At 39.2% G+C, this 17578-nt stretch overlaps 1 protein-coding gene across 1 annotated transcript in view; it reads right to left on the minus strand.

Moving 5' to 3' along the window:
- The window catches only part of LOC122660503, a 29038-nt gene extending 11861 nt beyond the window's left edge, over nucleotides 1-17177 (minus strand). The window contains exons 1-3 of the mRNA XM_043855836.1: nucleotides 17174-17177; nucleotides 4118-4368; nucleotides 3795-4026 (exon numbers count right to left, since the gene is read on the minus strand). Of these exons, the coding sequence (XP_043711771.1) occupies nucleotides 3795-4026; nucleotides 4118-4333 (448 nt within the window). The 5' untranslated portion in view covers nucleotides 4334-4368; nucleotides 17174-17177. The remainder of the gene's footprint in view (nucleotides 1-3794; nucleotides 4027-4117; nucleotides 4369-17173) is intronic.
- Between the last annotated feature and the right edge of the window lie 401 nt (nucleotides 17178-17578).

The raw sequence follows: 17578 nt of genomic DNA on the forward strand, positions 1-17578 counted from the left end.
GTAAAAACTACTACAATTTGCCATCAACTTAATTAAGTATTAAAATCAGATTATGTTTTCAGTCAGTTTTTTCATCGATTTCTGAAATCCTACTTCAAATTAAGTTTATGAATCTGATTTCTGCCTAGGATTTTCTGGTTTCAATCATCTACTTAAACTCTTAGCTGAATTCTGATTTTGAAACCTTAGCAGTACACCATTTCTGTAGTTCTTGAATTTCTTACTCCAGTAGGATTGCTCCATAAATGTGAATTTAGCCATTAGATTTCAATCATATTTCACTGGCATTTTTATATCATACATACAATTAGCCCACTCAACCAGAGTTTTGGCCAAATCAGATTTCTCTTTATCAAGTAATTGGAATTTCTCCTGATCTGGTTATTGTTCCTTTTCCTGCTACTCTGTCGCAAGCTAATCTCCAGTTGGATTTCCCTGGTTCCAGATTAATTATGCGTTACTTGGCCATTTCATTAATCAGCTTTCCTTGTGTCTAAACCAAGCAACAAAAGTTTTACCCAGAGAGGTGCTAGCTGCCCCATTAAACATCTCAGAATTATGAACAGCTACTTTAGCGAGGACATCTGCCAATTCATTAATGGAACGGTGAATGCATGAGGGTACATGTTGAGGCTAAAAACAAACATGAGAAATACCATAACAAGCAAGTCACATATAAAGTAACCCAATCAATAGCATCTGTTATTTTATCCAATAAAAAATACAACTAAACCAAGATAATGAGAGTGGGAAGGTCTGTGCAGTCAGATTATAGCTTTCGCTCCATTACAGCCACCTAAGATAACAGTAGAGGAGTCAAACCAGTCGGGGCCGGTCGGTTTCGGTCGGGCCTAGTCGGTCCCCAGTAATTTAAGACCCCGCACCATTACTGTCAGTTTAGTTAATCAGGCCTCATAGACTAGGCATGTACAAGTTTATATTCGGTCAGTCGGTCACCAGTCCATTAACCAAGCTAATGTTAATCAGGTTATAATTGGTCTATATACAGGCTATAAACAGGCCATAAACTTGCTGAACATGCTAATCGAGCTATAAACGAACTTTAACCGGTCAGTTACCACAGCTGTTCAGGTGCCCGTCGAGCTACAGCCACACACCAAGAACGATTAAATTGGTCTGGGCTCAGAACCATGCAGTTTACTAACCGGTTGGTACTAATCAGGCATGCTGGTGTGGGCCAGCTTTTGACACCCACAGACATAAGGATGAGTAAATACAAATAACAAATTCAACTTAATTCTAAGCCTTGTCCCAAGTAATTTAGCTCCCAGATAGCATCATTGATGAGAATTTCCATCATGGTATACTCAATGCCTGTTCTCAAAGATTTTTTATTCCTTCCCTTCCAAAAACCTCTAAAACTAGTTAAAAGAGAGACATTCTATCAGAAGGAACATGTGCTGACAGGTCAGTTGGTGTCCGAAATAGATATAAATTGACAGGCAAGACAACCAAATAAAGCAACATGCAGACATGCCTACATATGTACACAATAATTACATTTTTCCTATAGACAAACAGCTGGGTCCAACTATAATTATGTTTCAATTTTCATGCCACTACATATAATACATTTTCTTTCTCCAAGGAAACCATCTTTTCCTCCATCATTCCATCACTCTCTCCCTATTACCCCTTTCTTTAACTTTTCCAAGAGGAAAAATACGTAAGCATAAGCAGTGAGAACATGCAAGTCAGAGTCACATCTGGATATGGCCAAAGAAATAGGTGCTTCCTTATTAGATGGGTGTCCTAATACACAATAAATCAGTCACATGTCTCATATTTTCCTTCAGGGACACCCAATAGAGTACAAATCCTCTGAATACTCTGACTCTGCTTCCTCAGATCAGAAACTTCAACAGCTTAATACAGAAGGATTACAGGTAAGATAGAAAGACAATTTTGCATTTACACGGTCCAGCTCAAAGAGGCTTCTCTCCGCGAAACACCATGTGGCAGGATGCTGTAGCAATTTTGAACATTGGATAAAGAGAGGACGATGGATAGACCACGTGTCAAATTTCATACTCAACTTTAAACCATGTAACCCCATGTATTAGCATGCATCTCGCATGATTGCTCATCCATGTGTATTGTACTCCGATCAATAGTGCACACTCTCCATTTCCTTGATTTCTCCAAGCCCTATTGTCCTACTTGGTAAATCATCCATGCCACATTGCAAAACAAGTGATTGTGATTCGTGAAGAGAAGGCTCTCTCCAAGGCCGTTAAGGAACATTCTGCCCAGGAAGAATGAACCCTAGCTTCAAGCATGATAAGTACTCAAGATGGAGGCCCTAACGTGCCTAACCCAACATGCGGAATGGAACACAGATACCAGATATTCCTAAAAATTCAATGGAGCACCGTGCCACCAACAAAATGTGCGCAAAATGGTATTAGTAGCAAGTTCCAACATCAATATGTAGTATTTGCCAAGCAACGAAATTTTTCCATACATGATAATTGAGGAAGCCTGAGAAATATTAAACAAACAGGATACTAGAAAAATCTTTGATCATTCAAGGAAAATATCTTATCTCAACCAACATCATAAATGCCAGCAAAATAAATTATTCTTTAAAACGCTACTCAACTAAGCCTTATTAGAACTTGGGATCACGAAATTTCAAGTCACACATGAAATTTCTTAAGACCCTTCGAAATAAATATCAATCAAGTCAAACAAAATAATCTTTTAGAAGGATCACAAATTATGATTTATGAAAATACACAACGAATTCACCAATTTACCCATTTATTTATTTGTTGATAAATCATAGATCCACACTACCAATTTATTCAGTTCCAACATTCTCGGTTCCGAACTCTTGAATTCAAGAAGACATGAATATCAACATGTCCAATAAAATACTAATTTATTTTTTTATTTTTTTTAAAAAAAACCAGAATGGGCGACAACATCAACACTACTGCTACCATTGTCTCGAGGTCATGAAGAACACGCGTGGTTCAAAATAATGTATTTTGATAATATATACAAATATGGTATATACGATCTAGAAGTAGTGACAAAAAAGGATTACGATATTAGGATTAGGAAATTGTAAAAAAAGGAAAGAGATCTAAAAGATCTTTTTCCTAAGATTCCCCTTTGGCCACTTATGGCATACCTCTTCCAATAAATATACTATTTCAATTTGCTTTGTTTAGTCAATTACAATACAATAATATTAATTTTACGATTACGCTTTTCAATTGGAATAAGAATTTGTATCTAAGTCTCTTTCCGATGTGCGCTTAAACAAAAAAAAGATGTCTTCTAGGCGATCAGGCACCTTCTTGGTATCCGCCCTCAATGCCCAGGCCCCTCCGCCTTGTGTCGCCTAATGGCTGTGACAACCATGATTATATTTGTTCATATGCTTGAAGAGTGATGGAGTGAAGGATACCTTATCAGTTATCATCGTGCTATAGGTTCCACAGTTAATGGGTTTCAATAGGTTTACGCTCACAGCCAAGGATGTTCTATCTATTTTAATAGTTTGCAACAGCTACATCAGCCCTTCACATGGCAAAGCATGTTGCTGACCTAGAGATTCCCCACTAGGTGTGCTCAGTTAGAGAAATTTTTCACTTCCAGGTTCCTGTTCGATCACAAGAAAAGATCATGCCATAGCAGTCAAAGAAAATACAGTCTATACAGATATACATTTGAAGAGTAAATACGTTACAGCAGCATCAGAAGCCTGTCCAATAAAAAGTATACTACAGAACAGATAAGAATAAGAAGATATGCCTGCTCACCATCATAGTAATCGAAATAAGAAAAGCTAGTCTCATCTGTTTGGTATGATACCAAACGACCCCGCAGATCTCTTGTTTTCTCCAACCGCCTGGTAGTACATGCTAAATGTTTGAGTTCTCTATACTCCTCATCGCTATAGGGCATCCGAAGTAAACGCATAAGCCTCTCTCGATACTGAGAAGAATTACTATCACCAAGACTCTCAATGCAACTACAGTCATCTTCATCCATCTATTAATTTGCAAACACCAACATTGATCAGAAAAACATAAATGGAGACAAAAACAGAGCATCAGTTAGGCTATGAAACCGATTTACATACAGATGAATCAAGAGAATCAGGAGATAGAGATCGGCGAAACTTCTGTCTTCGGTCACAATATGGAGAATATTCTGGTTCTACTTCTGAATCAGTTCCACCTTCATCAGTATCATATCTCACCACATTATCACCATATTCCAGAATCATAGATTCCTCATTTTGTCTAAGTTTACTGAGGAATATTGCATAACTTTCATCCACTGGATAAGATTCCATATCATGCTTGTTATCAGGAGAGAATGGAAGGTAATCTTCATTTGGCATTAGGCTTGAAATATTGCGAGCTGGAATTCGCCCTGTCTCTGTCTCATTTAACAACTCATCCCACATCTCATACTTAATACTGATGGACTTCCCATCTTCTTTCTTCATCTCATAAATATATGATTTCTCATCTGCCTTCAAATGATCCAAAAATCTCTTGTAATCAGGATCGATATCATTCTTCTCCTCACCGTCTGATTCATCATCCACATTTAAAAGTTTCAGGAATAGTGAGTAATCAGCGTCAGGAACTAAGTCTCTTTTAGCATCACCCAAGATATTTTCTTTACCATTCGAACAAGGACTGGAACTGTCATAAACGTTAAAGCGTCTTCTTTTCCAGCTCGTAGACTTACACAGATCACAATCATTCCATGACACACCCCTCCTTTTTTTAGCCCACATGGGCGTCATATTAGCACATGCAAGAACGTATACTGTTTGTGAAGCTAAACAAAAATCGTACGATTCTTTACAGAACAGTCGATCCCTTCAGCTTCCAACTGAAAAAACCGAGCTTAAATTACCAAACCTGTCAAAAATCCAAATTAAACCCAGATGAAATCTTACCAAAACAAAAAAACCCAGATGGAAAAAACAAACGGAAAAGAAACAACGAAATAGCGAGAGATTGTTAGTTTCAAACTGCATGACAAGAGTAAATAAGAAAAGTTTTCCAGAAATGTAGCTAGCTAAGCAACAGACCGGTTTGTGGAATTCATCTATCGTCTAAAGAACAATGCGGTTAACTAATCCAACAAATCTACCAAAAAAAGAAAGAAAACAAAAAAAAAAAGGATGATACTAGAGATCTCAAACCATGAATCACAGAAAGGGTGCAGGAGAACAAAATCAAGTACGTCCCCTTACCCAGCCAGTAATGTATTGAGGGTTGTAGAAGCTTGATTCTCGGCGAATGTGGTCGGTAGATACAAAGTTCAAGATTGAACCAGAGACGAGCTGAGAAGGAAAAACCCTAGGTCGAGTGTCATGACTGTCATCACTAACGTCTGTTACGCTTCGAGATCGAAAGAGTACACACTATTGACCTAGTGTTGCCTTCGTGTATCAGAATTAGGGAAAGTTACACATCTTCCCCTGAACTATGCTCTAATTACACTATATTTCCTGCATTTCAAAAATTACACCGGTAGTGTGTTTCCGTTAAGTGGTGACGCTAATAAGAATTGTTATCCCCTTCAAATTCCAATTCTCTGCCCCCCTTCAATTCCGAATAATTATCACCTCCAATTCATGAGCACCTCCAATGGATTAAAATCCTCTACAATGCATAATCTAGCGGAGCACTGGCGGAGCGCCCTTCACTGATCGACACCTGGAAAAAAAAAAATCTAACGGTGCTAATTGTTTTCTCAACTCTCACCCCATATTAAGACCCAGTTTGAAGAATACGCGCCCCCGGTTGGAGGAATACCCGCCCCAGCTGAAAAGAAATGGGTACCAACACGTTGCCTAAAATCAGGATTTAAAATGGAAAAAAAGATTTCCCTCCCTCTTTCTCTCTCTCTCTCTCTGTAGAGTCGCATTCGGTTATTTCCTCTCTCGACACGAAGTACAGAACCTCGCTCTCCAGAGAAGCTCGCTGAACCTCACTATCAATACAGTTGGTGGGACTCTGCAACAAGGTAATCTCTACTTCTTCTTTTTGCTGCAAATAGGAGTTTATTCTCATCTACAAAGGGTGAATGCTTCTACAAAGATTTCCCTCCCTCTTTTCTCTCTCTCTCGACTCATAACACCCAATGATGTTTATTATATGTTTCCCAACCGAAAAAACAGAGTTTAGTATGTGGACACTCCATAAGAATTAATATGAGCCTATATGGTATTTGTTTCTTTGTTTGTATAGTTCTTTAGTGTTCTATGATAATCTTTCTTTGTAGAAAACTGTGTTTTATCAGTTTTTCTCCTTTATGTCTTTGATATTGAAGAGGGGTAGTCTTAATATATTAGCTTCTTTATCTGATTTAGAAATTGAAATCTGTAAGTTTTTTCCCCTTCTTGTTCTTTGTTTTTTTTTTTTTTTTTTTTTTTTCCTTTTTGGGGATGATGGATTGGCGCTGGAGGAGGGAGGGGTTTTGTATGTTGTAAATAGTTATTGCAAAACTTGATTTTTGTCTGGCTAAAATTTTCCTTCCAAATGTTTTGACTCTTCAAATTGATTCTTTTGCTTGAACAAATTGGTTGTGAATTGATTGAATTTTAGCCTAATTCTTATGTTCACATATAGTTTGTAGGAAGAAGAAAATCCATTGCAATTTATAGTTCACCTTTCCTATCACAATGTGTTCAAGGAACTGTTCATATTCTACTTTCTTGATCCACTGGTTTCCCTCTTTCAAGCGATCTAATTATCTCTGTCGAGTCTCCTGGAGGTTGAATATATCGTGTACTTGTATTTCAGGACATCCGGGTTTTGGTTCATTTTTCAAGTAATTTAAGATAGAAAAGTGTAAGATTGATGAGAATTTGCCTTCCCACAATGGGTCACAAGCGAAGTTTCAACAAGAATGGGAATTGAGGAGGAAGGACATCAGCACATTTGATTCTTCAAATGAAGATGAATCTAGTTTTAGGAACGGAGGGTTGGCTATGCAATATCCTCTTTGGTCTCTCACTCGAAACTTTGGATCACTAGTCTTCTTATCTACACAAGAAGCTGAAGGAGCTAGTCTCCTTTCAAATTCATTGATTTGGGAACTTAGGCAGTAGCAAATGTTATGCCTTGCAAATGTGTTTAAATTACTTCATCGCATTGTTTTAACATGTATTTTTTTGAGGTGAATCCTTAGCTCAAAATGGTAGAGCACACTGAATTACGGGTACAATGGTTCGAATCCATCGGGATTCATACATTGTTCCCAACATATAAGTTTCCACATTTCCAACACACAACAACAACAAAGTGCAGCCAAACTGGAAAATGAAAATAAATGAATCAGTTACTACTAAAGGAGATTCAAATGATATTTACATCACGCAAACAACACCGAGCACACACCCATGATTTTAGCTAATCCGAGCATTGTGGTTTGGAGTTTGCACAGAAAATCTTGGAAGAAGTTCCAAATCGAGTCTAGAACCTCAATTGAAAAACATGGCTGAAAATTCAGCCACCGAGGTTCAAATTTGAATTAAAATATAGAATAGAAGACCCTTAATAAATATACCCAAAAATAGATTCATGCAAACATATTCGAGAAAAAGTGGAACATTAAATTTCAAATGCCTTGCTTGAATGTAAATACAGCCACAAACACCTCCACACATGAACATATATTTTGCTTCCCAAGAACAAGAGAATGAGACTAAAGAAAAGGGGGCGGAGTAGAATCAAAACCCATCACACGAAGAAACCGACCGCATTCTTGGAAGGGAGAAGCCTTTCTTCATATGAGGAAAAGAAAAGGACATGGCAAGCTGCCCTGAGGGGGAGAAAAAAAGAGTACAATGTTGGGGAGGGAGGATTCTTCATTCACATAGAGATGGGAATGGTAGCGGACATGTGTTCTTTATATAGATGACAGTGGTTAAAGATCTGGAAAACTTATGACTCTCTCTCTCTCTCTCTCTCTCTCACACACACACAAACACACACACATCCCTGATTTTGCAGAGATGGGCATGGGCTTAAACCCTATTCACATGCCACATTTTAGTTGTTTCAAGTCAGAGGAGAAGGAAAAAAACATATTTGAAACATCCAACCACTAGGAAGTTAGAAATAAGAAAGAAAAAAAAAAATTAGTTGACTTAGACAACTGAAATACTACCCTTAACAAAGTGTCCTTTAAATCAAATCTTATCTCAAAAATGTAAAGTAGCATGCAAATGTGTTTAAACACTCTGTGATGCCAGTACTTTGAAAGCTGTCAACACTTAGCTACTTCACTTTTTCCACAACCCCATATATAGAAATGCAATCAAATTCCAAGGTTAGCGAAGGTATGTCCTTTTCTTTGTCTTGTGCGCGACCTACCATCTATGTTCTATCTCAGATTAAATTTATAATTTTTGAATCTTCTCTACTCATAGATTTCCTACAACTGTTGAGATTAACTATCACTCAAAATCGGTGCGAATGCATAGCAATAATAATAAAGCAGTCCAACAACTCGTAGACGCTTCTCTAATGTGAAAAATAAAATGCTTCCAAACTAAGCAACAAATTCCAACTCAATAAGTCCCACCACCAAAAAATCGACAACAACAACATTTCAAGAATATCCCAACTAAATGGGGCCAGCTACATGAATCCTTTCCTCCAATTAGCTCTATTTGAGGACATAACAAGTACAGAGACAACAACAATTAAGAGCATATACACCCCACCTAAAGTAAGGGAAAAAAAAGAGGACATAATTAAAGAAAGATTGAACAAAACCCAACTTCACAAGCTACAATCCTTGAGACCGATGGATTCGAACCATCATAACCTAGAAAATAATTCCTAGGTGCTCTTCCATTTTGAGCTAAGGCCTCAACCTGTAAAAAAATATGTTAGATCCGAACATACAAACAAAAAAGAGAGACCGAGATACGATAAATAAACATACCTCTACATTATGATGAAAGAGCATTCCACTCTAACCGTGTTCGAAAAGAGAGAGCGAGATACAAAGAAAATAAAACATATGAAAAAACTAACCATGGTATCTGAATTCCACAAATAACACACAGGTAAAAATAATTTAGATATTGTTTTGGTGGATGAGACAAAAGATATACCAAAAGTAATGTATTTTAAGAGGGGGGAGGGGGTGTAAGATGGACAGGAGTAATGTATTTTCAGAATTTCAGCAAAGGAAAGAAAAGAAAAATACTATGCAATTCAACCATAGACAAAAAAACCCAACCCCACCATTATCCTCTATAATCTATCCACATCTAAGAGGAACCCATAAGCTGTTTAATCTTGTTCTTGGAAATTGTGCAGGTTTAGGTTTGTTGATGGTTGAGATGATATAGCTAAGGAAAGATCATACATAGAGGTTCCTCCCTGCACAAATACAAGAATGAAAAAAAAATATTAAAATCAATGTCTGAATCATTGAAAGTTAATCCAGTACATTAAAAAAATAGGAAAATGTGAATCATTAAACGAAATACCGTTAACAGTGAAGTGAAGCTAATATTGTCATCCATCTGTTGAAGGTAATCTGTACATTCGACATTGAAAATGTACCCTGGTTCGCAGAGCTGAATGAATTTCTTGTGACACTTGAGTGTTTCTTGTCTCAGCTTCTTTTCTTTTTTTTTCCTTGTTTTTCTATCCTACTCTTCTTCCGTCTACCACTTGGACATTTTTCTTTCTTCTTCAGCCCTACTGCAAACATAGGGACCTCATCAGGGACAACCACTTGTGGGCCATTAGATGCTGTGATACAATCAAGTTGTATACGTAACTCTTTTGTAACCTGCATTACCAAAGCATAACCCTCAGCTGAATTTGAAGCTTGTGATGCCATTTTAACAAGTTCAGGCATTATACGCCTATATCGTTGTGAACTATCTAAGTTACTATCTTCTTCAACCTGTTTTCCCTCATTGTCTGTCACTACCAAGCTTCTTGCTCCCCGTGTCCATCTCTTCAAAATATAAGCTAGAGGTATACACTTGATATCTAGCACATCCAAAACTTTCAAACAATGACAACAAAGAATCCCAAATGTCTCATATTTCTTGCAACTACAATTAATCATAAGCTCAGATGGGTTACAACATACTTTGTACTCACATTTTGATTCGACAAGACCAACAAAAAATTCAGACATGAGATTACTTTCATTCTTGTTTTTGATGAGGCAAGCACTAACCCAATCCATCTGCTCTTGAAAGAGTTCAAAAGTCAAAGGAGTATAGACTTCCGCAGCTTGTTTTATGACAGGTGACACCAAGTTCACTCTCCTTGGAAGCTTGTTTCTTGAATCAAACTCAGCTTTTAACTCGTTGGCTCGCTTAGCATCCACAACCCGTTCAAAATGCTTAAAAATTGCACAATGTCCAAAGTGGATTTTAAATAATCCTTCATGTCACTTATTCAAACTCTCACTAAGTTGTGTACTCCATACCTAATGTGAAGGTATTTTTCATATAGCACTTTGCCCATTTATATTTTAAACCATATATACGTTGCAACCATGAATTATTCTCCACTTCATAATTCTTAAGCAATTTTTGCCATTCATCCTCAAAGCTGTATTTCCTCATCATATTGAAATATACATTTTTTCAAATCTCCAAGAAAGTGCGAGCCATCCTTCATCAAGTTACCGAGATGCTTAATGCCATTTTGCATTATGTGCCAAGTACAGCCCATGCCATGTCTCAGGCCACACCTCGGTTAATGCCTTTGCCATAGCACATCTTGATCCGTGAAGATGGTGATAGGCTTCTTACGCCCATGTGCTTCCGCAAATGCCTCAAATAACCACTTGAAAGATTCAAATTGTCTCATCATATAAAAGTGCAGCCCCAAATATAATGGCTCCTCTATGATGATTAAACCCAACAAATATCCCAAATGACCTATACTCTTTGTTTGTGCAAAATGTGGTGTCGAAACTAACAACATCGCCAAATTGTGCATAATCAATTCTCATCTTCGGATCAGCCCAAAAATATTAGTTATCTGTTCATCATTGTCCAATTGCATTGAGTATGTAAATGAATGATTGATACTACTTTGGTTTTCAAAATACCTCAACAAACTCCCTGGCTCACCATAGGCTAGTGAACGTTGTCTTTTAGTTCGGAGATAGTTCTTATGATCTTGACTAGTGTAGCCAAGGTTCTCCCTCCCACCGCATGCCTACCCATATACTCAAACATGGACTTAGGTTTAATCCCAATCGTCCGCCAAATCAATTTCATATGTATGTATGTCTAAAATTTTTCTCTGTGAACGCATCATATGAGTAGTATTTGGAAGATGAAGAATGTGATTATGTTCTTCTATAAAGTCACGACACTTGTATTTCCCATTCTCTAACAAATATATGGACATCCGCCGGGCACATTGTTCTTATCTCACTCGTGGCTTACTTGTGTCAATGTCCCTCTTATCTTTGTGCGACACCGATTTGTAACATACAAATCTCCGTGAAGTTATGGTTGTCTTGTCTTTCCGCTCTTATTTGCAAAATCTCTCCTTATACTAAAACCAACACTTCCTCCATATTTGTTGTAAAAATCATAAGCCTCTTGTTCTGTATTAAACAACATACCGATTTGAGGCTTACACTCAACATCTTCACCTAACTCAACCTCGGGACTTCTTGTTGTTTTTTCCATGATTCTATATTCAAACTAACCACAGTATCTGAATTCCACAAATAACACACATGAAAAAAACAATTTAGATATTGTTTTGGGGGATGAGACAAAAGATATATCAAAAGTAATGTATTTTAAGAGGGGGAAGGGGAGGGGGAGGGGATGAAAGTAAGGACAACATAACAGAGAAGCTAAATGGCTGCACGCTATATGATAAAAATTTCAATGAATTCAGAATTTCAGCAAAGGAAAGAAAAGGATAATACTATGCAGCTAAACCATAGATTTAAAAAAAAAAAAAAACCCAACCCAACTCATACAACAAAACAAACCAAATATACATGACAAATACAATGGAGAGGAAAAAACTCTAAAATGGTTCCCTTCAGTTCACGGCGGCAACGGCGGCGTCACTGACAAGAGTGGGTGGTTATGTAAGAATCAAGAAACTCAAATTCCCTCTTCTGCTTCCTTCCCCCACACAACCTAACCTACCATCCCTAGTAACCCCTCTAGTCCCTACACGTAGTAAGTCACCTACACCAGTTTGAAGTTTCATGTTTTAACCTCAAAATCTTACTTGTTCATCGTTGCTATTGTATGTTTATTCTCTTTCTCTATAGTCTTCTCTTCTCTTCTCTGTGCAAGAAATGATTTGTGATCTGATGCAGAGAATCAAAAGCCTAAATTCTCAAGATCTTATTAGTAAATCTATCGGTTTGATAAAAAGGTAATGGGGTTCCAAGGCATCAATGCGTGTTTGGCTTTCACTGATGGTAATTTATTGTCTTTTTGAATTTGCAATGGAGGCCTATCTTTCTGAATTTGTAATAGTAAAAAACGTTTCAAGGGGAGAAAATGTGGTGGCTTATCGTCTCTCGATCGCTTCTTGAAATCAATCAACGGGAGCCGGGAACACCAACATGGCCAGGTTCATATCCAGGAAAAAAATAAACTATTTACATGTAATAGCACTTTGTTATATTTTTTCGGTATTAATGAATGAAATCAGCTTATAACAGAGAGAAAAATAATGGAACAAATCGAGGAGCTTTCTCTTCATAGATACTCTTTGAATTAATTCTTATGGAGTGTCCACTATCCACCAAACTCTGTTTTTTCGGTTGGGAAACATATAATAAACACCACTGGATGTTATGAGTCGAGAGAGAGAGGAAAAAACCGAATGCCTGGGATTTTTTGATAGAGAGAGAGGAAAGAGGGAGAAAAATCTTTGTAGAAGCATTAACCCTTTGTAGATGTGTCAAGGACTAAAGAGAATAAACTCCTATTTGCAAGAAAAAGAAGAAGTAGAAATTACCTTGTTGCGAGTCCCACCAATTGTATTGATAGTGAGGTTCGTGAGCTTCTCGGAGAGCGAGGTTCTACTACGTGTCGAGAGAGGAAATAACCGAATCGGGACTCTTACAGAGAGAGAGAGAGGAAAGAGGGAGGGAAATCTTTTTTCCATTTTAAATCCTGATTTTAGGCAACGTGTTGGTACCCATTTCTTTTCAGCTGGGGTGGATATTCCTCCAACCGGAGGCGGGTATTCTTCAAAATGGGTCTTAATATGGGGTGAGAGTTGAGAAAACAATTAGAACCGTTAGATTTTTTTTTTCCAGGTGTCGATCAGTGAAGGGCGCTCCGTCAGTGCTCCGCCGGATTATGCATTGTAGAGGATTTTAATCCCTCCAATACCTTTGATAGGGGGGAATGGACCCTATCTTGGACAGTGTTTTCAGGCAGGGGGTAGGGTGGTCATCTCCCCCCCCCCCATGTGAGGAATTAGAGGAATTGAAAGGGGCAGCGAATTAAAGGGGATAACGATTCCTCCAATTCCTCACAAGGGGGCTAAAATGATCACCCTATCAAAACATTGCCCAATGTGGGGTCCACTCTCTCTTATTAGAGGAATTGGAGGTGCCCACGAATTGGAGGGGATAATTAAAGGGCTAATTCATTCAATACCCTTCTTTATTTTCTTCTTTCTTCTTTCGTCTCTTCCTCCTCTTGCAACCCCATCTAACTTCACGGATCTTTATCCCCTCTAGTTCCCTGCCCGGCCCAGTTACCCAATTCCTCTAACAAGGGGGAGCTGGAAGGACCACCCTACCCCTACCCAAATACTATGCCAGAGTGAGGTGCACCACCACCCTATTAGAGGAACTGGGGAATTAGGCCGGGCAAGAAACTGGAGAAGATAATTTTCCCTACCCCACCCCTATTGCTAGGGCAACCCATATGCAATTTATGGCCTCTTCCGTTGCAAAGGGGATGTTATACCTGACAAATGCCAGGTTTGCATCAGTACAAAATCTAAAGAGATTAAGCAAGCTTGCCCAGCCGAGGAGGAATTGATTATACGGTATGATAAATGTTTGTTATGGTACTCTACCAGTGACATTTTCTCTCAATATCACAGAGAATCGACTTTGAATTAGCCTGATGAACATTATTCTGATACAATATTAGAATGATATATCATTCCCCCCCCCTCCAAAATGAAAAATTGGATATGCACCAATGCCCAATATCAGGTGGTTGATGAAACACATCAGAACAACGAAAGTCTTTGAGAGGTCTTATAAAACATAGTTGCCATTTCTTTTCTTTTAGACATGTTAAGAAAAGCATAATATGGTGATAATTTTCAGAATTATATAGTTTCAAATTTTTTTCACTATTGGGAGTAGACAAGCATATTGTAATCTAACTAAATAATACAAATTAGAAAGACTGATTGGGTCTACGAAGTGCACATCCATATTTTGGCAGACTTGTCACTTGAGAATTCCTTTTTCTTTTGAACTCAAATTAATTTGCTCAGCAAGTTAATCAAAGAAAATGGATTTAACTTATTATGGTGAGCAAAATAAAAACTTAACCAATTATGTGGATTTTTATCAGGCTTTCTTGTGTTACTGCAAGCTTTTTCTGTCTTTATGTTGTGAAGCACTCAAATAATACTTTCAGCATATATCCAAGCATTTAGAATGTGGGGGATAGACTATAATTGAACTTTAAAGGCCAAACAAACTCAAAATTCCTCAGCAACACTTAATCCTGGAGAAAAGTATCCACATTTTACCTGCATTGTCTTCCCCAAACCCATGTCATCCCCTAAAATTCCTCCGCTACCATGACAATTGTTAGAAATCTGAACAAAAAGGAGAGGACAGAAAGAAGGCCTGAGTCGAACGAAATCGTTCTGTCCTTAAGACACAAGATTTGCACCCTCCTAATCCCGCAAAGGGTTGCAGCAAACCGCCTCCCAAGATAAATCAAAGTGATCAATCTTGGTTGCAGGGACAGAACACCGTGAAGCTATCAGAGATTTTTTTGATATTTGGATCGAGAGAATTCGTGGCCCATTTATAGGCCCACAAGGCCTGTTCGGATGGGTCACACCCATTGGCTCATATGGCTTGACCGACTGTGTCATGACTATTGGGCTGGGCTCCCTTGGCTGTTCGTGTGGCTGCAACTCTTGGGGTCAATGTTAAACCAAGGGTTGCACTCCTCTTTGATCGCCACCGATCCAACGGTCGGATCGATCCTAAGCACCCTTTGATCGGAAACGCCGATCCCGAAAAGATGAAGGCGACATACTGCGACGATGCGACGCGACGCGGTGCAAAGTGCGCCATCAAAGCGCCACATTGCGCCTCACGCACGCACGCACGCATACACGCTCGGACGGTTACCGTCATCGCTCGCAAGTGCACCGTACAATCTCTTTTAGCATTACATGTGATAATAATAACTACTTACTACTAACACATATAAACCCAATGAGCTTTCCTTTCATAGCCGATGTGGGACTAAAAGTCCACATCAATATTTTGAAAAATTCCAACAACAATGAAGAGACCACAACCATTTCAAGCCATCCCGCTGGTGTGGATACAACATCTTTGCAATTTTCCCAGGTGTTAGATAGTGAAGATTGATTTCATTCACTAATTTTCTCCTCTCAAAGGGAGTATATATAATGATACAATTACATGGTAATAGATCACATAAAATATAGAAAGTACATCACATAAAATATGAAAACTATAGAGAGAAATATTCCCTGAGATTGCATTCTATATCACATGTGATATCAATTCCAGCCTGCCATTCTTGGAGAGATTCTATATCACATGTGAGACTTGAGTGCCAAGTATAATCTTCATGAGAGAAAGACGGGTGTACCCTTGATACACCCCCTCAAGGTGGAGATTCCGAGACGCGAATCTTCAGCTTGTCACGGATGAACTGGAACCAAGTCATGCCCAACGGTTTTGTGAGTGTATCAGCTAGCTGGTCCTTGGTAGAAATAAACTGCACCTGAAGCTGGCGTTTGGCAACCCGGTCCCGCACGAAGTGGAAGTCGATCTCGACATGCTTCATGCGAGCATGGAATACCGGGTTTGCCAAGAGATATGTAGCCCCTAGGTTGTCACACCAGAGGATAGGTGGTCCGTCCAAGGGGAACCCCAACTCGCAGAATAGGGACTCCAGCCAAATAAGCTCGGCTGCCGCATCAGCCAGGGACTTGCATTCCGCCTCAGTAGATGACCGCGCCACAGTGCGCTGCTTTCTAGAATTCTAAGAGATCAAATTTTTCCCGAGAAAAATAGCAAATCCGCCAGTAGACTTGCGATCAGTACTGTCCCCGGCCCAGTCCGCATCCGAGAACGCCTGAAGGGTGTGGGAGGAGGACTTTTCAAAAAGCAAACCATGGGTCTTGGTCTCCTTGAGATAGTGCAATATGCGCTTAACTAACTGCCAATGCTCAATCGTGGGGGAGTGCATATATTGACACGCCCTATTCACAGAAAAAGACACATCAGGATGTGTAAGGATCACATACTGTAGGGCCCCAGTGATTGACCTGTAGTCTGTGGGATTTGGCATTGCTTTACCCCCTGAGTCAGATGCAGGCTTGGTAGTGGACATTGGCGTGGACACAGGCTTGCAATTGTCCATACCAGCCCGATGTAGCAGATCTGAAATATAGCGTGTCTGGCATAACAACAAGCCTCTGGAATGAGGTTTCACTTCAATGCCTAAGAAAAAGTGCAATGGGCCCAAATCCTTGATTGAGAACTCCTTCGAAAGCTGGTGTAGAAGAGATTGAACTACAGGCTGATCATTGCATGTGATTAAAATATCATCTACATAAATCAAAATGTAGCAAACCTAGCTGCCTTGGCGACGAATCATAAGAGAAGTATCCGTCTTGGACCCCACAAAACCAAGATGCATCAAAAATGTTGTTAGGCGTTGATACCACACCCGCGGTGCCTATTTGAGGCCATAAAGAGAACGCTAAAGTCGACAAACATGCTGAGACCGATTAGGATCCACAAAACCCGGCAGCTGTGTCATGTAAACCTCTTCCTCAAGCCGCCCATGAAGAAACATGTTGTGTACATCCAATTGGCGAACCTGCCAGACTTGAGACACCGCTATAGAGAGCACACTACGAATAGTTGTGGGTTTAACCACAGGACTGAAAGTTTCCCCGTAGTCAAGCCCCTGTTGCTGATGAAACCCCTTCGCAACCAGCCTGGCCTTGTATTGCTCCAAACTTCCATCAGCCTTCCTCTTAATTCGAAAGACCCACTTGCAACCTATTAAATTCTGGTTAGGTGCAGGGGATACCAAACGCCATGTACCATTCCGCAACAATGCATTAAACTCCTCAGTCATTGTTGCTCGCCACTCTGCACTTTTTGATGCCTGCGTAAAACATGTAGGCTCAACAATATTTTCAGAAGCATTAGTCACAGCATAAGTACTAGATCGATGTGTAATGGGCAAAGTGGAAGCATAGATATCCTGAAGGGGATGGTACTTGGCTGGGGGGGAAGGCGGTGGTGTTGGTGGTGTTGGGCTCGGTTGGGGGGA

The sequence above is a fragment of the Telopea speciosissima genome, chromosome 4, assembly GCF_018873765.1.
Source record: "Telopea speciosissima isolate NSW1024214 ecotype Mountain lineage chromosome 4, Tspe_v1, whole genome shotgun sequence".
In the NCBI taxonomy this organism is placed as follows: domain Eukaryota; kingdom Viridiplantae; phylum Streptophyta; class Magnoliopsida; order Proteales; family Proteaceae; genus Telopea; species Telopea speciosissima.